The sequence below is a fragment of the Trachemys scripta genome, chromosome 1 (assembly GCF_013100865.1).
Source record: "Trachemys scripta elegans isolate TJP31775 chromosome 1, CAS_Tse_1.0, whole genome shotgun sequence".
NCBI lineage: Eukaryota > Metazoa > Chordata > Testudines > Emydidae > Trachemys > Trachemys scripta.
In genome coordinates, this window is record NC_048298.1 from 198,080,398 (window position 1) to 198,104,457 (window position 24,060).

Here is a 24,060-nt window from a genome sequence, read left to right on the forward strand (position 1 = left end):
TCTTCAAAAACAACAAGGAGTCTGGTGGCACCTTAAAGACTAACAGATTTATTTGGGCATAAGCTTTCGTGAGTAAAAACCTCACTTCTTGATCCGAAGAAGTGAGGTTTTTACTCACGAAAGCTTATGCCCAAATAAATCTGTTAGTCTTTAAGGTGCCACCAGACTCCTTGTTGTTTTTGAAGAACAGGAAAGTTTACCAATGCTTATTTCCTTGAGAGCAGAAAGTTTCCTGTCTTTGAGTAATAAGGTCCACGGATGTGACCTCCTACAGACAAATAGATCATCCAGAATAGAGATGGAAATGGACATCTAAAGAGTCAGGTTTATTTCACTGGGGGGGGAAATCCCACATGTGCTATGGTAGGAGAGGCTATTGTGCTTTCCTCCCCTCCCCCCATCAAAGCATAGTTAGCACAATCCTCAATTTAGGAAAGCAGAATGGAATTTTCCTGGCTATGGGAGTGGTCTCAACTGTCTGAACTTCAAGAGGCAGGGCATTTCCCTGCTACTAGTGACTGACAAGCCTGGGTCTGTCCCCAAGCTGCAAGCAGGCGGACGTAACCATTGTAACAAATCTGTGGACCTCAGTACAAAGAGGAATTACGGACCCCAATTTGCACAGAGTAGATGCAATCAAACTCTGTGCCTGGAAGCCTCCTTCCAGAAGCAGCATTTATTACACCTCCCACTTGCCCCACCCCAACCTACCTTCAAAGCTCAGATTACATTATACAACAGTTGAAATATAAACTTTATTTCAACTAGTTCAGCAAGTTAAATAAAAGATCCCCATCAAACTCCATCAAGATAGATGGCATAAGCTAATAATGCTTAAAGCAGGGGACTTGAAAGCCAAACTTGACTCCTGTTCCAAGCTCTGCCACTGACTTGTTCTGTGGTATTGGGCACCTTATTTAACCCCTCGGCCGTGTTTTCCTCTACTGTAAAACGAGGATAGTATTTGATTATCTCACCAGGCTGATTTGGGAATTAATGTTGGCTGAGTAGTATGAATTCAACACTACTTTATAGTGCAGAATGCTGGGGAATGAGAAAGTATGACACATCCAAACTGTCTCCATTCCATACAACCTGCCTCAGAAAAATCCTCCATATCTTTTGGCCCAGAACAATCTCAAATCAAGATCTATTGACACAGTGCAGCCAAGAGAATCTGAGCACCATCATTGCCAAGAGGCGTTGGAGATGGATCAGTCACATGCTTCAGATGGAAACTGATTCCATCACCAGAGTAGCAATAGGATGGACACCTGAAGGCAAGCGAAAACGAGGCCGCCCAAAAACAACATGGCAAAGAGCTGTGGAAGCCGAGCTGAAAAACCTGGGACACTACTGGGGAACCATTGAAAGACTTGCCAGAAATAGGACAGGAGTGGAGGAGCTCCATCACTGCCCTAAACTCGAGGCGTAATAGGAACATGATGATGATGAGGAGGAGGAGTATGAAGATTAAGTACTTCACTCCTTCAGTACACAATGCTACTTAAAGAACAAAATGATTAAACAGAAAGAGAATTCTGTTTGATACTCAATGTCATTTGGTAAAGCTTTCATCCACATACACAGTAGCGTCCTACCTCCAGCCTCCCCAGCTGAGTTAATCTCAGAATGTTCACTCCATCATGTGCTCACATTAAAACTCTTGGCTGATCATAATATTCAGCATTTATTCACTCCCCTGTTGAGTCACACAGGTGCGATCACAGTGCCTCATCAGAGAGCTATAGACTGTAAGCACTTCCACTCTGATGTTTCTGATTTAAAGTTTCATTTAGTCTGAATCAGACACTTTTCTAAAAGTGTGACATTATCTTAAAAGTGATTTTACTTTTTTCAGGGTCCATTTAAGCTGAAGCGGAACTGCCACTCTAGAAAACTGCACATCTTCTTGCAGAATCAGGAGACTTAGGTGCAGCCAAAAACAATATATAGGCAGGGAACAGAAGTTAATATCTTTCTCAGCCTCCATAGAGGAAGAATAAACTATTTCAACCATGCTGAAACATTCAACATAAGTAGTATAGCCTGATGACTAGAGCAGGGAACTGGGAATCAAGGCTCTCAATCCCATTTTTAACTGCTACTAACTATTGTGAGTCCATATGCGAGTCACAACCTTCCTGATTCAATTTACCATGAGTTAAGCATATGAGTAACTAAACATTTGGCATGTGAAAGTGAATCTTGATATAACAAGACTCAGGGTACATGGTGGGGCAATGTACATTAAGGGGGCATGATTTCTAAAACTCACTAACACACTGCAGATTAATTGGTCCATGTCTTGCTGCTGCGCACTAAAGATTCCCTAGTGCACATTAATGTAGTGCTGTCTGAAGGAACACTACATTAAAGCACACTCGGGAATCTTTAGTGCAAACCTGCAGGGTCAACACAGACCAATTAATGTGCAGGACTTTAGTGCACTTTAGAAATCACTCCCACATACATCACCATAGCCCAATGTGTAGACAAACCCTCTGTAAATTAAAAAATACTAATAATGTTAAAAATAAAAAGCTTACACTTCAGTGTCACTGCTTTAACCAATACTAAATTCTTCTAATGCAACAAAACACCCAGGGCCCTCTTCTCCCCACACTTTCTACAAACATTCCCTAAGATGACTAAATGAAAATGCAATTTCTTGCCACTAAGTGTATGATTTAGACTTCTGAACATAGAGGACAATTAATTCTTACCAGACAATTATTTATAATTACAGATTTATTTATACTAAAAGTCAGCAGACGTACTGAAGTGCAAAAGTTAAAGTTTCAGCAACGTCAACCTGTTTTGTACTTCATACGGTATTTTCTGCTTTTATTACATGTGTAGTCTAATATACTTTATGAAATCTACACTGTAAAACATGCAGGTTGTGCATTGTGGTTTGGTTATAAGAACTCCAACATATATGTTATTTTCTAACTTTGGAAGGCGTTTTTTATTCTCTGTATCCTTTACATGCCATTAACAAAACTTTCACATATAATAAAGCTTCTTTTTATATTGTGTTCCTGTGCCAATTAAAACAAGTAGGGTATACAACGAATGATTGTTGGAGATATCACCTGCATATTTTCTGGGACTAGCTCTCACCTTTAGCAATGTTTTTCAATGACTTCAGATGCAGTGGTCACTAAGTGGCAGCAAGGGATTTCAATTGAGTCTATTTAGTTGCATCTTTAAACACTGGAGCAGGAGGGTCAAATAGCATTTAAGATCCTTAAACAGAGTCCTCATCATCTGTTTCCCACACCCCAGCTACTACTGCCCCCACATACCAAGTTAGGTTTCAGTTATGGTAACCGTATTACTTGTCTATAAAATATTGGTCAACCATTGAGGTATATTAAGTAAAGCTCTGCTGTCCTTTACTCATACACTAAAGATAACGACATTTCTTTAGCCCTGAACTCAAAACTTAACTGCATTTTTAACCCAAACCAGCCAAAATTGATCATTTTGGCAAAGTAGGTGTGTCTATGCAAATAAGGTCTGCTCACGAAGTCTTTTCCTCCAATTCACCAACAAATGTCAGGAGAAAGTTCATTCAGACCACTAGCATACATCTGTATACCTTGGAGACTATCATATCTTGAAATATATATCAGGGTTGTTTCCTAGAATAATATATTCTAAAAATGCCTAAAAATATAGCTAACACAGTTACTTAGTTAATTTAGTCATTTAACTTAAAAAAGGCCTCGCAACTTTCATGCCAGGGTTTCAGCCCACTGTGATTTTCTTTTCTTTTTTACTGAGTATAAAACTTATACAATGGAATACCTTTAAATTTAAAGGGCATTTACCAGGAACCACTATAATTGGGAAGAATTTTAAAATTCAGCATTAAATCTTTACTCTTATGCACACTTTCAAGCCATCAACAATATTAAAATACTGGCTATGTCAGCAGTGGAAATTAGGCATTGTTGACCAGTTTCTCTTACAGTTGTATCACCATTTCAACATTACATCAGTTGTGCATCCAAACTTGAGTCACTGCAGCAATAACATTTACTTTCTGAAAGCACATTTGCTCCGTATTATGTATCTATAAAATATTGGTGAACAAAATGAGTATAATATGAAATTACATCTTCAGAAGGATAAACCATCTGAGACGGATAATGAAGATATGCGGGTAGACCAATCCTTCCCCATCTGAAACTGCTGAATACCTGAAAACATTCATTCTGTTCTTCCTGTACAGCTCCTGTTGGTTGTCAGGCAGACATCCCAAAATACAGTCTAATCTAGTTTCACCATATTTTTCCTCACACGTTGTGAATTCAAATATCCAACTTTATACAATGTGGGTTTGGTTTTTTGTGATCTTCAGATTTAATTCAAACAAAGAATACATTTGTCCTGCAGGCCACAGAATACCCATTTTTTCCCTTTGCTCCACTTTCTTCTCACCACACAAAATAAAACCTGTTGTGCTCACCTATTGACTTACAGAAGCTGGACATATTTTAAATCTACAATGAAGATGATTCTAACTGAAGCTTCACTTCCTTGGCTAAATAACTTCCAAGGGATGTAGGATTGTTTGTCACATTCAATATATAGTGTTGGGGGTTCTTCATTGGCATTTAAATTCCTTATTTATTTTTAGAGGAAGAAAAAAAGTGACTTGCACTTAATGTTAGCTTCTAAATGGCCCTAATTAGGCTTTGAATGTTAGGTGCCACTAAAGTGAATTGCATACAAGAAGGTTAAGTTCCACTTTGTTTCCAAACAATAGCAGAAAAAGTTTTCTATTCTTTTTCCATCATGACTGTTTATCTTCTTGTTGCACTGACAATATTTGACATTTTGGCTTTGTTTGATTGTTGTTGTTGTTTAGAAAACATTCAGACTTGACAGAATATTATGGAATGCAGAAAGTGTGGAATATCCCTCTGAAATTGCAAGATCTGATTTTTTTTCCCCTCTGTATCTGAAATTTGTTTTTATCCTCGATGTTAAAGTAGTTTTTCAGAGTGGGCTGTGTGTGTTTCAATAACATATTTATAATGTCCTTCACATAAACTCTCCCTTCCTGACGGTGCAACCCCAAGGCCTTTTCTAGACTAAGATTTGGAAGGTGTTAGCTAATGCATGTTATCCATCCATACATCTTAGTTTAGATAAGGCCTGGGACAGGGCCATATAGGACTTGTCATATAGAACAGGGAGAATGTGCACTGGGATGTTACAAAGTGGGCAGGGCTTAAACAGGATTGCTAAAAAACTATCATAAAACAGTACTCCACCTACTCAAGAAATTTTCAATTGCTTATCAATTTCATTTGTACTATATTCCAATAAACCAAGCAAAGGTTCTAGTCCCCAAGAGGACTACATCTATACCGAGTTTCTGACTTCTTCAGCTTTTGATGTAGCCGTATATCCACAAGTTTATTTAAAATTCCCTCCTGCCCTCTCTATTTATGTATCTACACAGGGAAGAGTACTCTTTCACTCTCCTGTAGCCCAAAGAGGGCTTCTCTAAGCTTCAAGGTTGTTTTCAGGCAGAGATTAAGTATGGAAAACTCTGCCCCAAACCTGAACATTCTTGAAAACTATCAGTGCGTGAAATTGAAGCATTAAATGGAAACTTCTGAAACGCTAACTCTGGTGAGTGACAGGTACTTGCAATAAGAAGGATATCTAGTGTGCTAAAGGGATACTCCAGCCCATCTCTCTCGGTGAGCAATTGTATGTATACCTTCCTGGAGGAGTTGTGTACAATTTTCTACCCCCATACTGTTATTTTTACCGTGGTAGTGCCCAGAAGCCCCAGTCGGGAACAGTTGCCTGAACTTTCTTTCACACACAGTCCCAAGACATGGGCTTACATAGGCCCCCCTTTTATATGCACAGAAGTGTTTAAGAACTGTGTGACTGTGAAGTCAGCACAGAACCAACCACTTTCCAGCTTTAGGCAAAGGTAGTTTCCCTCTTTTTTATATTGACAGCATTCCTCTCTCTCCCCCCCCTTCTCCCTCAGCTCCAGTACAAATGCATACATGCACCACCCCCTCCCCCCCCTTTCCCCCCCCCATCCTTTCCATTAGCTCCATCCTGGCTACTTTGGACAGTTTCCCAAGATTCATTTGCTGATTAAGCCCATCACCTCACTATTCAGATGCTCGCTCTCCAGCAATGGGTGTGTTCCACTCTCTCGTTTATAGAAGCTTAACGCTCCTTTTTTGTTAGCCAGTGCCTTTTTCAACCCAATCTAGAACCAAACGCATACACTGTGTAGAGTCAAAACTCATCACCCCTTCCCTGGGGTTTAGCTTTATTAACAACAAAGTTCAACTCACACCTTCTGCCCATGCTTGGCTGCTCCTAGGGATCTTCCCTCCAGACTGCTGAGCCAACACTTTAGATCCTCTCTTCTAGAGAGAGACACCCACACTTCTCTTATATCTCTGTGGAGTTACAAGCCACCAGCCTCATCAGGTTAGCAGAACACATTTGAGCCCTTTCCCTGTATGAGCAATACCTGCTCAATACAAACCAAAACAGATGGATTAATTATTTCTTCAATTATTACAATTCAGTCCAGCAATTCAGGGTTTTTTAGGATTTAAAATTTGTTCCAAAAAACTACAAAGACAGAGCATTTGAAAAACCTCCTGCAGAACACTAAAAGGAGATTACAGCAAAATTCACATTAAAAGCATATCTGTATTTTTTTTATTATAGCTTCTATAAACCTACTTTATTCCCAGAACTCAAAAAATAGCTCTGCTATGAAATAACTGTAATCTGGTAAATCATGAATATGCTATGCTTCCTACTTTGCCTCTAAATTCCTTTGCTACAAGATAAACATAAATGCTTTCTTCCCATAGCCCCAAAATTATCATGAAAGTACCCACTAACTTATGCAATAATCAGCCATCAACCCCATCACCATAAAATACAAGGTTAAAAAGGAAGATCTACTCTGTAGAAGGATGTAAAGGAAATCTCTTAAATCTTGTGAGGTGCTCACATACTGTACTAATGAGCACCTAGGAAATTCCTGTAATTAAATACAAATGTTCCTGCAGTGTTGTCACTGACCCCTGACCACTTGTAGCCTCCTGTGTGGTCCTACAGGTTGGGTGTTCTCTTAAGGTTCCAGCATTCAGGCCTGCCACCCACTGAAGTCAATGGGGGGGTTGCCATTGACTTCAATTGATGCAGAACTGGGCTCTTATGCCCCGATCCTGCAACGAGTTCCGCATGGGCAAGCCTCTACGCTAACAAAGAACCACAATGAAATCAAACTGCATCCCTACATGATTGAGGACAACTGTACCTACCTAAACAACCCTTCTACTTACTCACCTACTCATTCATTTCAATGCAAAAATCCAAAGACACTAGAAGTCATGGGCATTTTTCAAAGTTAAAAAGACACAGAACCCATGATGGCAGCAGACAGACATCCATCCTTACCTACAGCAGAAGAAGACTTAACAGCATTGGGTAATCCAGTCACATAACCTGCGGTTCTGCAAACAATTAGATGAGAGCAGTCTCACAGAGTTTAACAGGACTAAACATGTGCATAAGTGAAGGATTAGGGCCACAGAGGCATTGCAATAATTTATTATTATCTAGAGAGAAGATTTCTTGGCACACAATGTTGAAGCTTTTTGTGTTGAATATAGTTTCACACAAGAGACTATGGAATAAAACCAAGAATTTTGTGCATCTAAAATGTAATTATATCTTATGAATACATTTGTATAAGCTTCTAAAGTTAGCCTAGGGGATCAAAAGCTGATGGTTTTTTTCACCCTTCCCTCCATATTATTTATTCATGAAGTATTGTAACATTTTACAGGATAAAGGGGAGAGACACAAAATGTAACTATCTTCCTCAAAAAAATACTTTAAAATACAGAGAATTTCAACAGATTTATAAACTAGTCTTAAGACAAATAATTAAAGGAGTTAGTCAATAGGGAAACACTTTATAGGCAACCAGTGAATTTTCATTTACTAAAAAGTGGGAACCAGTTTCCAGTTTTAGGTACTGAATAACATACACAAAATAAAGGCCTCAGCACATGCATCATTTTAAAGTTACTTCTCTCTCCATCCCCCACTACTGAAGGTCGATGCAGTGCTATACTCTTGCAATTACCAGTACCTTCTCCTTGTACCACTGAAGGGTTCTGGACCTTGGAGTATAAGGATACGAATAAAGCTGTTTTTCCCTCAGTCCATTTTTCCCCCCAAGAGATTTTAAAAAATTGGCTCTTTAGAGTGGGAACGGGGATCGATTAGGAGTTAGCACCTGAAATTGTTCATGTTTGTCTGTCTTTACATTTTACTGATAACCTTTAAGCCCTATATAAAAAAAAAAAAAAAAGAATACTCAGCATTAAGTCTGACAATCTGTTTTTAAATTCGCCCTGTTTTGCCTCCTATTTGCTTGCCAAACAATGCCTATGGCTTCCAAGTGGTCAGGAAAAATCTGGACTCAAGGAGTGGACTGTTTCCTTCTTGGAAGAGAACAAAGTAGATACAGACCGAGTATATTCTTAGATTTGTTTTTTGTATTATTTACAGTATAAACAGAGCTCGTTATTGCTTTGACAGGAATTAATGTTAAACAGTAAAAGCACCAGCTAACCATACAACTGTGCTCCAGAAAGCAGCGGTGTTCAATTCTTCAGCAAACCAGCAGTCTCCTTCTCAACTATCACAACTCCTGTACAACCAAATGTCTCAGACTCTTCACAAATACAAATTAACATCCTGTAAAGCATGGGCCTGCGCTGTCACTCATTCATCCCTCTGCTCCACCTAACATCCATGCAACACTCAAGAAAAGTCATCACTGTCAAACAGGTCCATGTAGGGTTGTCCAATTTCAGGAAGAGGGGAATTTGTCATTTAAAAAAATAAGTGGGGAGGGGGAGGAGTGGATGGGTTTCCATTCATCTCTCAGGCAACAGGTGCAGTAAATACCCAATCAATTAGTAGCCACAATTGAATGACAAATAGAGACTAAGTATTAGACTATTAACTCAGCCAATCAGTACCTTGGAAATAATAAGACTTACTTCTGTTATTATATTCATATTTTATCATGCTTACATCATCATTTTCAGAATCTGAATGGATGTCACTAGTTTGAAAGCTATTCAAAGGCAAATCTGTATCTACCCCATATTAGGCAAGTTAACCCATCTTCTGAGATCACTTCCCTGCCAAGGAAGAAAACCATAGGATCTGATGTAAGAAGGTACAACAGGGTAGAAAGAAAGTGAGCACCTGGCTTATGTCTGAAACATCTTCGATATGTTTAAGTCAGTCTCCATGTTTTAGTTCAATAGTTTTTTAGTAATTAAATAAGGATATATTTGTTTGAAATAATTATAGTATTTGTTACACAACATAGCCATCTTAAATAACACCTTTATCTTTTCTATTAACACATTCCATTAAAGATGTTATGCTGGGATATTTCCCTTTTGCTAGAACTATAATTAAAATTTTGAGACCATATATTTAATAATAGCAGTATCAAGCAAAGTTGGATGAATACCACATAGTAATGAATTTAAAAAGCAAGCTCTGGGGTTATGTTTTTAAACTAAACATTTAAAAATATTTATTTAATCAGTAGAATTCCCCCTAGGCTGCACTCACAAGAAAAACCATTATCTTTAATCTTTCATATATGTTAGCAACTATATGGACACGTTAAACCAGCCGTGAAAGTGTTCAAAGACAAAAAACTGAGTCTGATGGGGATGGGGTGTTTGTTTGGGTTTTGTTTTGAGTTGTAATTTCTCCAGAATTCAGATAACCAACTGAGGCCTTGTCTACACTGGCAAGTTTCTGCGCAGTAAAGCCACTTTCTGCGCTGTAACTCCCGAGGTGTACACGCTGCCAAGCCACTTAGTGTGCAGAAACTGCACAGTTGCAGTGCTGTAAAAAAACCCACCCCAATGAGAGGCATACAGCTTTCTGCACTAGGGGTACAATGCCGCGGTGCCAGTGTACACACCCTGATAGATTACAGCGCTGCGATTGGCCTCCAGGAGGTGTCCCACGATGCTTGCTCTCACCTCTCTGGTCATCGGTTTGAACTCTACTATCCTGTCCTCAGGTGACCAACCATGAGCCCTACCCCTTAAATTCCTAGGGAATTTTGAAAGTCCCCTTTCTGTTTTCTCGGTGACACATGCAGTGGTCTCAGCGCATCTTTCCAGGTGACCATGCCTGCTCCACGCACCAAGCGATCTCCCGCTTGGAACAATGACGAACTGCTGGACCTCATCAGCATTTGGAGAGAGGAGGCTGTCCAGTACCAGCTGCAGGAATGATGATACCTAAGGAGAGATTTCACGATGCATGGCAGAAAGGGCCATGAGTGGGACACAATGCAGTGCAGGGTCAAAGTGAAGGAGCTGCGGAATGCCTACCACAAGGTGCAGGAGGCAAAATCGCTGCTCCGGTGTTGCGCCCACGAACTGCCAGTTCTACAAAGATCTGGACGCGATACTCGATGGTGACCCCACCTCCACTGTGAAGGCCACTGTGGATATTTCGGTGGCTCGGGTGCCAGTCAAGAGTGGACTGAGCCAGGAGGAGGAAATCTTGGACAAGGATGTGGAGAGGGAGGGGGACCCAGAGGCAGAGATGCATGCAGCAAGGAGCTCTTCTCTACACCAGAGGAGGCTAGCCAGTCACAGCTGTAGGAACTTGGCGACACGCAAACAGGCGAGGAGGCCCCTGTTCAGTGATTCCCAAAATCAAAGCCACTTAAGTGAGTTGTTGGGGGCAAGAGGGTTGCAGAAAACAGGTTTGTGTCTGTATGATGCGTGTACCATCACATGACTAGTCTGAGCAGCAGAACAAGGTTTTGATTGACTCCCTCATTTCACGGGAATCTCCCTAAGAGATCTCCATGAAACTCTCATGGAGATACTGGGCAATCTGCTGCCGCAGGTTCTTTGGCAGAGCTGCTTTGTTTCTTGCCCCATTAAGGGTAACTTTCTCGTGCCACTCTGCCGTCACTGGGGGGTGGGGAGACCATTGCTGCACACAGGCGAGCTGCATAAGAGCCAGGGCAGAAGCCACAGGCTTGGAGAAGATCCTCCCTTGATTTCCTGCTCACCCTCAGCACTGAGATATCTTCCATAATGAACACAGCCTGTGGAAAATGCGGGGACAGTAATGATTATAAGCCCCCCCACCCACAGTGCTGGCTCTCCCCAAGAGCCACATGCCCAGTGTACAGTACGGTCCTGGAACACTGATTTCCCCGGCCCCTGTGGTTTCTCACCATTCTGGGGGTCTTGTGGCTCATGTGTGCTTGCCTGGGGTCAGCCAGTTAGTGACTGTGTTTTAAATCACTGAACCAGTGGTCTGTGTGTTGCAAACAATACTACTTCTGTAAAATGTTGCATTTTGGCTTCACAGATATGATCTTGGGAGCCCAGCCTCCTTCTTTGTTATCGCCAGCTGAACAGCTGCACAGAATTAGAAAGCGGCCATGAAGAACTAAAGAGGACTTTCTGTGTGATGTCACGATGCACTCCGCGGCCAAAAAACAAGAATTGAAGGAGTGGCAGGACAGCGAGAAGAGGGACCGAAAGGAGAACGTGGCGAGCCAGAACAAAGCGACTCTTTAAAGTTTATGGAGCGCCAAGCAGACACGCTCCAGGCGCTACCAGCACTGAAAACCGAGCAGCTCCACACCCGTCCTCCCCTGCAGCCGCTGTCGCAAAAAACTCTCTCTCATGCGCCCCTTAGACACTGCCAACACACAAGAACCTCCTGGCTCCTGTCTGTACTTGCTGCATTCCACTCCTCCCCCATCACAGGCCAGCCCTATGGACTCCCAGTACCCACTGCACTCAACACGTGTCCCTCTGCAATTTAGCCCTGATGAAGTACAGTACCCACTGCACTATACTCCAAAGGAGAAGGTTGGATATGATACCTGGACATACACAAATCTTTAACCATCCCAGGACCCCTCCTCCCGGGACTCTCCTCAGTGCTGAGTTGTTTTTTTGTTCATCTCTCCTCTGGTTGTTGATTTTAATAAAATAATTGTTTTGGTTTGAAACAATCTTTATTCCATTAACTGAAAGCAAACAGAGCCCGGCAAAGCAAAAGGAAGTTTTCTTAAACCTTCATAGTGCATTGTCTGCACCAATCACAATCACCTCCTAGCATTACAAGCACTGCATTCCTGAGCATAGCAACAAATATTAGCGGCTTTCATCTTCAAATTGCTGCCTTAAGGCATCTCTGATCCTTATGGCTCTGCACTACACCCCTCTAATAGCCTAGGTCTCTGGCTGTTCAAATTCAGCCTCCAGGCACTGAGCTTCAGTGGTCCAGCCCTGAGTGAAGCTTTTACTCTTCCCTTCACAAATATTATGGAGTGTACAGCATGTGGCTATAAGCATAGGAATATTGTCATCGGCCAGATCCAGACTCCCATACAGGCAGCGCCAGTGGGCCTTTAAACGGCCAAAAGCACCCTCAGTCATTCTACACTTGCTCAGCCTGTTATTGAACCGCTCCTTGCTGTTGTCAAGGTTTCCCCGTGTATGGCTTCATAAGCCATGGCATTAAGAGATAGGCAGGGTCTCCCAGGATCACAATGGGCATTTCAACTTCCCTTACGGTGATCTTCTGGTTCGGGAAGAAAGTTCCAGCTTGCAGCTTCCTGAACAGGCCAGTGTTCCAAAAGATGCGTGCGTCGTGCAGCTTTCCAGACCAGCCTGTGTTAATGTCTGTGAAATGCCCACAGTGATCCATAAGCTCCTGGAGAACCATAGAGAAATATCCCTTCCAATTAATGTACTCGGTGGTTAGGTGGTCTGGTGCCAGATTGAAATATGCATGCCAGCTATCGCACCTCCGTAGTTAGGGAAGCCCACTTGTGCAAAGGCATCCGCAAGGTCACGCACGTTGTTCAGAGTCACGGTCTTTCACAGCAGGATACAATTAATGGCCCTGCATACTTCCATCAACACAAGTCCACCGTTTGACTTTCCTATTCCAAACTGTTTAGCAACTGATCGGTAGCAATCTGGAGTAGCCAGCTTCCACAGTGCAATCGCCATACACTTCTCCAATGGCAGGGCAGCTCTCATTCTCGTGTCCTTGCGCGCAGGGCTGGGGCAAGCTCATCACACAGTCCCATGAATGTGGCTTTCCTCATCCAAAAGTTCTGCAGCCACTGCTCATCATCCCAGATGTGCATCACGATGTGATCCCACCACTCCGTGCTTGTTTCCTGAGCCCAAAAGCAGCATTCCACTGTGGTCAGCACCTTCGTGAATGCCACAATCAATTTCATGTCATAGCTACTACACGTGGCGAGATCAATGTCGAACTCCTCTTGCCTTTGTAGTTTAAGGAATAACTCCACTATGTGTTAGTGAGAGCGAGCAGCATATTGGTCAACAGTGCGGGATCCATTCCTGCAGACCGAAGAGGCAGAGTGCGCAGTACACAAACCATTGAAAGATGGTGCCAAATGTGGACGGAAGCATGGGGATTGACGGGATGCAAAGCAATGCATCATGGGGCATTGGGACAGGACCCAGAATGCCCCGCGACCACCTCTGCCTTCCCACAACTCTTAGTGACAGAAGAGGAAGAAGATGCTCTGTGGGATAGCTGCCCAAATTGCACCACTCTGAATACCGCTGCAAGTGCCGCTAGTGTGAACACGCAATTGCGCAGGCAGCTGTCAGTGTGAATACACAACAGCAGTTTCCCTTCTGCGCTCTCTGAGCAGCAATGTAACTGCCGGCACTGTAACTCTGCCAGTGTAGACATACCCTGAATATCTAGGATGACTCCTTTCCAGAAAGGTGGCTAATGCAGTAGTTTTAAAAATATCCTTCAGGTAGTTTTAAAGAAGAAAATAATTTAGAAAATGCTTTCCCATCCCCTATAATTAAGATTCTAGTATTTTATGGTGGCTGTGTGTTAGCTGCATTAGTCACCTTTCTGAAGGCAGAACAAGGAGGGGACTTTGGCTCCACCCCTGCTCACTGCTTCTGCTAATTTCCATACTAGATGGAGCTACAAAGCCACTCCCTTTCTCCATCCACTGACCTAATTTGCTAAGAAGCTTAGGGGATGCACTCCCGCTTCATCTTATAGAAGCCTGTCTCCTCCTTCCCCTTACACCAAAGAGGCTCAAACCTTTTCATAGCATGGCCCACATTTTAATACAGAGGATTGCTTGGTAAGCATCTACCCCTCCCATTCAAGATCATGTAACATTCCTGTGGCAACTAGAGCATTTGCCTACATGGAAAACTAACATGAGGAAAGTAATGTATTTTTAGCTGTCTTTTAATGCAATTTAGCAACTGGGAGTAAGGAGAAGCCAGCCAGCACCATGTGACCAGTTTGAGGCCTTCTGTCCTAAACACAAGTGCAGCTATTTGCTCAATCATCATTCCTTAGACACGCTGTTGTACTGGGATCCCTTAATGCTGGGGGTGGGGAGAGGGTCGATTTTTCAAGTAACCAAAATTTAAAAAAAATCGGTCCACTGCAAGTGCAGTTTCTTCATCTCAATTTTAGAAAGTCTATTAAAACCTGGTTTAGTTCTATGACTGGTATATCTAAATGTTAATCTGTTTGAAATATCTCACCCATTGAAATTCGCTGCTCTTCCATTCAATGGGCCATATTTTAAACATACTTTTATGAGCACCTGGTTTGCAAGGATTTTTTTTTCTTCATCAAAACAGGGCTTGCCCTCAAGCTTGGGATGCCCCACGGGATCCAAGATGCAAGAGTTTCCACTTTTCTGTAGTGTTCTTTTCAGAATGGTATCAAATGAGTTTGCTTGTTTCAAGTGTTAACTCAAGTGTCACTCATTTTGCACCTTTAAAATGTAATAAACTTTGAGCAAAAAAGACAAACCCCCGTCTTTCACAGCAAAGTAACCTGAACACAACCAGTACCTATTTTCTTAAGACTCCCTACCAAAAGACAAAGACATAGAAAGACTTATACCGGTAATTGTTTTATTTGGGTAATGCCCAAATGCACCGCAAAGGTTTTGAAATGCAATCATATTAGGAACATATATTTAAACATACAACAATTTAAGACACAAGTTAATAAATGGATACCTAGAGAATTCTCTTCTCTATAGAAAAATCCATTTTGAATTCTAATCCAAAACCTTTTAAACCAGAAAATATCTAATTTCTTTGCAATCTACTTGTACAGAAAGATGAAAGGAGGAAAATAAAGGTGGATAATAGTACTGTATGGCTTTTTGCTGTTTTTTCTGAAACTGGTGCTTGCACTGTAGAATCCTGATTAGGAAAGATGTGGTTGTTGAATTTTTATCACAACTTCCCTTACAGATTAAAACCCAGTAACCCTAGGCATTCAAAATGTACTATGAAGAAGAATACATATAAGCATATAAGCTTTTTAATCTCTGCTTTGGACGTTTTCTTGCATATTCACATATTCACAGAAAAGGGGGGTGGGGGAGGAAGCTATCAAAAAAGTCAACATTATTAAATAAAACCGATTTGGAAATGAGTGGGCTAGATACAGTATGAAATCAGAGTAAAGTAACTCTCTTCATTAACACCCTGCAGCTCTGCTATTGTTAAGGCAGCAGTCTCACTCAGTGTTTCTCCTAGAAACCCTGATTTTCAGGCACCTATCCCATCAATAAAGCTTGCTCTAGAATTAAATTTAGAAAAATAATCACTCACAGTGGGAACACTTTGGATATTTGAGGTCTTTAAAACAGGAAATTCTATTAAGAGAATTTTGAATGTTGTACTTCATAGGAGTATCAACAAAAGCGTATTGGTTTTAGCCAATTGGTTTCTGCCCTTTGCCCCCCAAGGTGTAAAATCCCTGCCAGTCATCTGAAGGGTTCCTCAGACATTTCCCCTTTTCTCCATTGTTCCCTTCCTCAAGGTTTACACTGCAACCCCCATGTTCATAGCTACAATAGCCCAGAGAGCTCCTCAAAAGCCAGTTGGACTGACTGCAGTTGAGTGATGCAGGACTTTCCTCCTCAGGAGTTCAGCATCCTGCCTCACAGTCATCTGGGGGAGGCTTTTATTAAAATAAAAGTTTGCAAGCCATTCATTCATAACATTGGCCTATTTGCTTGTGACAGTGAAATAAAAATCTCAGATATGCACTTTAGAAAAGTAGCTGTTTTTCGTATTTATGATGTTTTCAGACCCGTGGATTGACACAGGGACCAGTTGTCTGATCTACATGGGCCTCTATGCTGCTCCACTGGCATAAAGGAATGAAAATGGCACCCAGGAAATACCCCAACATAAGATGGCTCCCTGGATGCACAAAGATGTCCCAATGGCTCTATACTGCAGCATCCAACATGCTGTTGAGAGGGAGGGGATGTGGCCACAACACTATCTTCTTGCTATTTCGACAATAGGCCAACTCTGTTCTAATTTATACCAGGCACCAAACCAAACCCCAGCAATGCTGATGATATGGCTTAGTTTTTACCTCTCCTAGGCCAAGTGAAGGGCAGAGCAATGAAGAATCAGGCTCTGTGATGGGTGCTTTGTCTCTTTAATAGACAGTCTGGGGTTTGTTTTCCCCTTTGAGATTCAGTTCTGCCAACCCAGGTTTTCTAGTCGTGTGTGTGTGTGTGTGCGCGCGCGCGCAGTTAAGTTGGAAGAGTAGTAGATTTTTGTTTATTGTTGCGGTATTCTCTCTTACTTTATTCTTTCTCTCCTTCCCAAGAAACAAGGAAGAAGGGAAATAGACAAATGCATACTCTTGTGTAAATGTTGGAGATTGTCCAGTTTCTAATGCCTTGAAGAGCCAAATTAGTCAAACCTTGCTGGGGGCAGAGATGCTACTGGTTAGCAAATGGAAATCTAAGGACTTGTTTAGATGAGAGAAATTTGGTATAACCTCCCCTCCTCCCCCAGTATTGACACACTGTAATGGTGCAAAATGAAGCTTACCAGCGGGACATATGCCAAAAAGATATTTACTGGGGGTAAATCACATAGCTGCATGGCTGCTGTTACACCCTTGCAATGAGTCTACTCTGTAGGTTTGCACCAATGTAGTTATATCTGGGTTTGGTTTATTTTTATTTTGGGGACTAATGCCATTGGTTTTATTGTTGTTAAACTCTGACTTGCCTGGATCACCGTTTTTCTTTACAAGCTAACCCAGGTGCCTGGTCACTATCACAGGCTTGCAGATTTTTTTAAATGGGATTAGTGCTCATGAAATGTGCTGGCTCGACAGGCCTGCAGATTTAAATCTTCTGTTTATCCAGAGCACATGGATAACAGAGACACAGTGGTTACCATTATAAAGGCAACATTTGATGTATTCACCATGGTTTTGGCAGTTATTCCATAATTGTATAGGGGGAAAGGTACTCTCTTAGATCCTACTGTGTGATAATTGCTGGGAAGAACAACTTTTTCATTTGTGACAACAGTACAAACTTCATCTATTTGCCTGAGCCCTAGGCAGGAGGAACTGGCATTACTGCCCATTTAAATCACCAGGCCCTTCGCCTGTGGGTGATACCAAAATTGCCAAACGATGTTAACAAAGGTGGTGGGTTTTAACATGGACACTACCATAACAATGGGTTAGCAGATTAAATTCGGGGGAGGGGGAGGCCTTTTGAATGAAGCATATAAATTAAGATAAGAAAAATGATGTGCACTTTGAAAATGCGGAGTATTATTTATGTGCTAATGGTTATTACTGTGAATGGGCAATTTCTATTTAGAATATAGCAAGTAGAATGATGTAACATCTAGTTACTGTATGTCAGATTGCCTATTACAGTTATTAAAATGGTAATACACAATAAGCTTTTATTAGTATGAAGTGACAAGCTTGTTTCAGCGTATTGTGTCAATGAAGTTCAGATTAAGATCTCTAATAGTACACAGTGGGGCCATTATATTGTATCGTCACCACGTACCATTAAAGAGAGTCTTTAATCTGCAGATCATTGCCAGGATATGCTGCTCATGTCAGCGATCTGCTGAGTAAAAGATCAGGTTGCTATGAAAATATCAACCCCCTGGGTATGTTAGAAAATCCAGGGCCCCCATTACTCAATCATTATAACTCATTACTGTATCTGGGTCATAAAGAATTAGTTGCAAGATTCTGAATTTGGTTATAAACACGACAGATACCATGACACAGATAAAGTCAGAAAATATGCCACTGGCTTTTGTTGGGAATCTAGCCCAACCAAGTACCCACTATGTTTTTCATTTCAATAAATATTTTTAAATTACCAGTTTATTTTCACACAAGACGCTGGCTTTTCTGAGTAGCTGCAAGCTAAGCCAGAAACACAAACTTGAAGGAAAAGGATCAGAGAAAACCCACAGAGAAATGCTTTTCTCTCCTCCACTTTACACACACTCCACAATGGAGGCATGGTGGCCAGCAACAGCCAACAGGTTTGCAGTTCCTCGCCACCAATATCAGCATTGCAAGTTACGCAGTATCAGCATAAGAGAGTCGCAATGGTGATAAAAATGAAAACATGGTTGTTGAAATGCCTTATCCCTGTGCGTAGCTGCACTGCTTCAAGAGAAAATTGGCTTCTGATAAGGTACAAACCATGGGGAAGTGCAGTAGCTTCACCTGACATGCACTGCTAAAACACTCAAGTGTACAAATATGATTTATTCTCTACATGGCATAAGCTTTCTGTAACACAGAGATACCAACTCCTGTGAATGAGTGCAGCAATAAAGTTGATCATGCTAAATGCACACGGCACTTACCAAAAATCTGGTTTGAGGGGTGGGCAGTAGAGGGAAGATCGGTGAGCAGCTTCCAAAATACACTGAGTACCAGCCAAAAAGGGGCTGACAGCTTTTTCACGGAAACCCATAACGTGCTACTGACTTTAAAATAGCAAACGAAACCCAACCTTATAGCATTCCTACGTGCTCCTTCCCATGATATTTCATATTACATTCCCCTTCACAAATGGGCTGTGCATACTTCAGAAGGGAGATGGAGAACCAACAGGGCTGTGGTTAAAGCATCCCATTCCCCCGTACCGGTGCATCACGCACCAAGCATCTCATGTATAAACACCAGGTTCGTCGGTAACAAGGGCCCCGCTAGTCAATTTCATGCTTTTGGCCCCAGGCTGCCATTCAGAAGCCCCTTTGGTAATAAGCAGGGATACCCAGCTCCCTTTGCACAGGGTAGCAGCTGGATCCCCACCCCCCGTGTATGCTTGGCAGACGGGGAGGGGGGTGAGGGTGAGGCTGTCATTAACGTGTGGCCAGCAGCATGAGAGAGGCTACAGAAAGGCACAGGGCTACATTTCTAACGGCAGTGGGAGCAAACTTCAGATCAGAGATGTAGCTTATTGCATGTAACTACCCCACCAGCTCAGCCTGCTGCCCCGAGACACAGGGACACCGAGAGAGGGAACCAGCAAGGCACAGAAAGACAGACACAAACAGACGCAGCCCCAGCAACTCGCTCGCTCGCTGCATTTGCTCCCGTGGGTGGGGTGGTTGTTTTTTTTTTAAGACATACACACACACACACACACACACACCTGGGACAAATCCGAATGTGCCCCCAACAGGCAAGTCAATGACACCCTAGGACGGGGAGCCGAGGGAGGCGCCGGGCACCTGGCAGGAGAAGAGCCCCCAGCAGGCACCCGGGCGTTTGCGCAGCAAACCCGAGCGGCAGCTGCGGCTGCAGATCCCCGTGCAACGCACCCAATATAAGCCCCCTGCCCCGCACACCCCCTGCCCCGGGGGGCTCCCGCCGCGCCCCCAGCCCGCACTCACCCAGAAGACGAAGGAGTAGATGATGAGCAGGGTTTTCAGACACGTTATCACGGGTTTGGTCTCCATTCTCCTCGATGCCATACTACTGAGGGCCCGGCTGCTGGGGAAGGGGAGGGGGGGCTCAGCGCTCGGCTCGCTCCAGCCTGCGGCTTATCCGCGCCGCCTGCCCCGCTCGCCGCTCATTCACGGCGCCGCCGCCCGCCCCGCCTCCTGCCCGAGCCCAGCATTGTGGAGTCACAGCAGCCCCGGGAGCGCGGCGCGCTGCCCGCCCAGCCCAGCACAGGAGGGAGCCGCACACGCGCCCCCTGCCGCTGGGCCCGGCCCCTGCCGCCGGCTCGGGTAAAGCGCCGCTCCCCGGTTCCAGCTCCAGCCCCCTAACGCTGCGCCAGGTCTCCCCGAATAAGGGACCGTGTCTCTGGCGGGGGGCAGGAATTCAGCAAGATGAAATTCCATCCAGACAAGTGCCAAGTACCTGGAGAATCTCCATCCAAGACTTTTAAAGGAACCGGCCCATGAAATTGCAAGCCCCATAGCAAGGATTTCTAAGGAATCCACATACTCAGGGTTCCTACCCTCTGACTGCAGGATTGCAAATATAGTAGCTATATTTAAGAAAGGGAAAAAGGTGATTCAGGAAGCCACCAGGTGCCGCTTCCAACTTTCCCTGGGGGTTCTCAAGCCCAGGCCCCACCTAGGGTTGCGGGGTGTCTGCTTTTGGACCGAATGCCCGGTCGAAAAGGGATCCTGGTGGCCCCAGTCAGCACCACTGACCAGGCTGTTAAAAGTCCAGTTGGTGGCGCAGCAAGGCTAAGGCAGGCTGCCTGCCTGCTGGGACTCCGCGCCTCTCCTGGAAGCAGTGACATGTCCTCCCCTCTGGCTCCTATGCATGGGGGCAGCTAGGGGGCTCCACATGCTGTCCCCGCCCCAAGCGCCAGCTCTGCAGCTCCCATTGGCTGTGGTTCCCAGCCAATGGGAGCTGTGGGGGCAGCACCTGTGGATGGGGCAGTGCGCAGAGCCAGCTGGCCATGCCTCCACATAGGAGGCGGACGGAGGGCATACTGCTGCTACCAAGGGCTGCTTGAGGTAAGCACTGCCTGGAGCCTGCACCCCCTCTTGCACCCCTACCCCAGTCCTAATTCCCCTCCTGCCCTCCAAACCCCTTAGTCCCAGCCCAGAGCACACTCCTGCACCCCAAACCCCTCAGCCCCACTCCAGGGTCTGCCCCACCAGCTGGAACCCTCACCCCAACCACCTGCCCCAGCCCAGCATCCCCTCCTGCACTCCAAACCCCTCAGTCCCAGCATGAAGCCCCTTTCTGCACCCCAAATACCTTATCCCTAGCCCACACCCCCATCCGGAGCTCTCACCCCCTCCTGCTTCCCAATCCACTGCCTCAGCTCAGAGCCCCCTCTCACACCCTGAACTCCACAGTTCTGGCCCCACCTCGGACCCCAGAGCTGGAGCCCTCCCATCCCCCAACTGCCTGAGGCAGCCCAGGGAAATGAGCGAGAGCGTGGGAAGCATGAGCGACGGAGGGATGGAGTGAGTGGCGGTGGGGCCTCAGAGAAGGGTCATGGCAGGGGTAGGGCAAGGGTGTTTGGTTTTATGTGAGTAGAAAGTTGGCAACCCTAGCCCCACCCCTGTCCCGCCTCTTCCTGTCCAGTTCCACCCCCTGCCCCGGGCATGCTCCATCCCCAATCCTCCCCCTCCCTCGCAGAGCCTCTTGCACACCATGGAACAGCTGATCCATGGCTGGCCAGAGGCACTGGGAGGGAGGGGGAGTTGACCAGTGGGAGGTGCTGGGGCAGGGGAGGGAAGGAGCAGGGCAGGGAGGCAAACCTTGCTGCCAGGGGGTGCTTAGCACCCACTAACTTTTTTCCATGGGTACTCCAGCCCTAGAGCACCCATGGAGTCAGTACCTATGCAGGAAACTACAAGCCCATGAGTTTTTGTTCTAAAACCTTGCTTTCAAAATAACTTTAACTGTATGCGAGTAGTTAAGGACATAGAGGCAACTGGGATAAAATACAAAATGGTTTTACTAATGTAGATCATGCCAGACCAACCTGAACTCTCTCTTTAAGAAGATGACTGTTTTTCTAGGCAAAGGACATGCAGTAGATCTAATCTACCTTTGAGTAAATCTTTTGATACAGTTCCACATGGGAAATTAGTTACATTGGAGACGATAGGGATTAATATGAGAATCGAAAGATGGATAAGGAACTGATTCAAGAGGAGATTACAACAGATCATGCTGAAAGGTGAACTGTCAGGCTGGAGTGTGGTTACTAGTGGGGTTCCTCAAGGATCACTCTGGGAACCAATCTTATTTAACATTTTCATTAATGACGTTGGCACAAAAGGTGGGACTGCGCTAATAAAATTTGTGGGTGATACAAAGTTGGAAGGTATTGCCAATAGGGAGGACCACCAGAATATTATACAATCTTGAAAACTAGAGTAATAGAAATGGGATGGAATGTAATAATGCCAAATGCAAGATCATGCACTTAGGGACTAACAAGAATTTTTGCTATGAGCTGGTGATATATCAGTGAGAAGTGACGGAGGAGGAAGACTTAGGTGTATTGGTTGATCACAGGAGAACTATGAGCCGTCAATGTGATGCAGCCCTGAAAAAGGCTAATGCAGTCCTAGGATGCATCAGGCAAGGTATTTTCAGTGGAGACAGGGAAATATTAGCACCATTTGTGACAGACTGCTGCGATCCAGCAACTGAACAAGCATTCTGGTCACCATAAATCCAATTAGTTCCACTGAAGAAGGTCTGATTGAGGGAAGGAGTGGCTAATTAGTAGCTCAGCCTGAGCTACAAAAACTAAGGAGATAATTAGCCCATTAACTGCAAGAGTAGAAAGAGAGCACAGGGAGGAAGTGAAAGGGAGCGGAGAAGGGGGAAAGCTCAAGCCCTATGTGATGGGATCTCTTTCCTTTCTTTGCTCTAGCAAAAGAGGATGATGATTGTATAACACTGTAAATAGAAATGCTGAATGGGAGTGCAGCAGGGTGATGGTTGAAATAACTTAAATAAAGTACACACCAGTGGCTACAAACCAGAGATGTCAGAGCCATTATTGCAGGAAGACAGGAGCAGAGGGACATGCCTTGTCACACCATTATACAAGGCAGTGGTGAGACCCATCTGGAATACTGTGTGCAATTCTGGTCTCCCATGTTTAAGAAAGAAATTCATACTGGAGCAGGTGCAGAGAAGGGCTACTAGGATGACCTGAGGAATGGAAATGTAAGGAGCTTGGCTTGTTTAACCTAACAACATGAAGGCTGAGGGAAGATATGCTTGCTCTCTATAAATACATCAGAGGGATAAACACCTGGGAGGGAGAGGAGTTATTTAAGTTAAGGGCCATTGTTGGCCCAAGAACAAATGGATATAAACTGGCCAGCAACAAGTTTAGGTTTGAAATTAGATGAAGGTTTCTAACCATCACAGGAGTGAAGTTCTGGAACAGCCTTCCAAGGAAAGCAGTGGGGGCTAAAAAAAAAAAACAAAAAAAGACGGCTAAAAAAAAAAGCTAACTGGCTTCAAGACTGAGCTTGATAAGTTTATCGAGGGGACGGTACAATGGCATATGGCCTGTACACGACTGCGATTAACAAATATCTCCAATGGCTGGGGATGGACGCTAGTAACTCTGAGCCCTCCTGCCTACAGAGAATTCTTTCCCAGGTATCTGGCTAGCGTGTCTGCCTACATGCTCACGCTCTAACTGATCACCCTATCTGAGAAGGAATCTTTCCCCAGGTCAGATCGGCACCGGCCCGGAGAGGGGTTTTGCCTTCCTCTGCTGGATGGTGCATAGGTCACTTGATGGTTTGAAGTAGAGTAAGTGGATTCTTTGTAACTAGATGTCTTTAAATTAGGGCTGTTGATTAATCGAGGTTAATTCATGCAATTCACTCAAAAAATTAAAAAGTTAATCACAATTGCAGTTTTAATTGCATTGTTAAATAGAATATCAATTGAAATTTATTAATTTTGGATGTTTTTCTACATTTTCAAATATAATTAAAATTACAACAGAATACAGTGTACAGTACTCATTTTTATTACAAATATTTGCACTGTAAAAAAAAAAAAAGGATAAGATAGTATTTTTCAATTCACTTCAAGCAAGTACTGAGAGCCGTCCCCTGAGTATGGCGAATTGGGGTGACCTCTCCG

General features: G+C 43.8%; 1 protein-coding gene across 1 annotated transcript in view; it reads right to left on the reverse strand.

Moving 5' to 3' along the window:
• Window positions 1-20,106, reverse strand: part of TSPAN7 (tetraspanin 7) — a 172,073-nt gene extending 151,967 nt beyond the window's left edge. The window contains exon 1 of the mRNA XM_034754476.1: window positions 19,854-20,106. Coding sequence (XP_034610367.1) covers window positions 19,854-19,934 — 81 coding nt within the window. The 5' untranslated portion in view covers window positions 19,935-20,106. The remainder of the gene's footprint in view (window positions 1-19,853) is intronic.
• Between the last annotated feature and the right edge of the window lie 3,954 nt (window positions 20,107-24,060).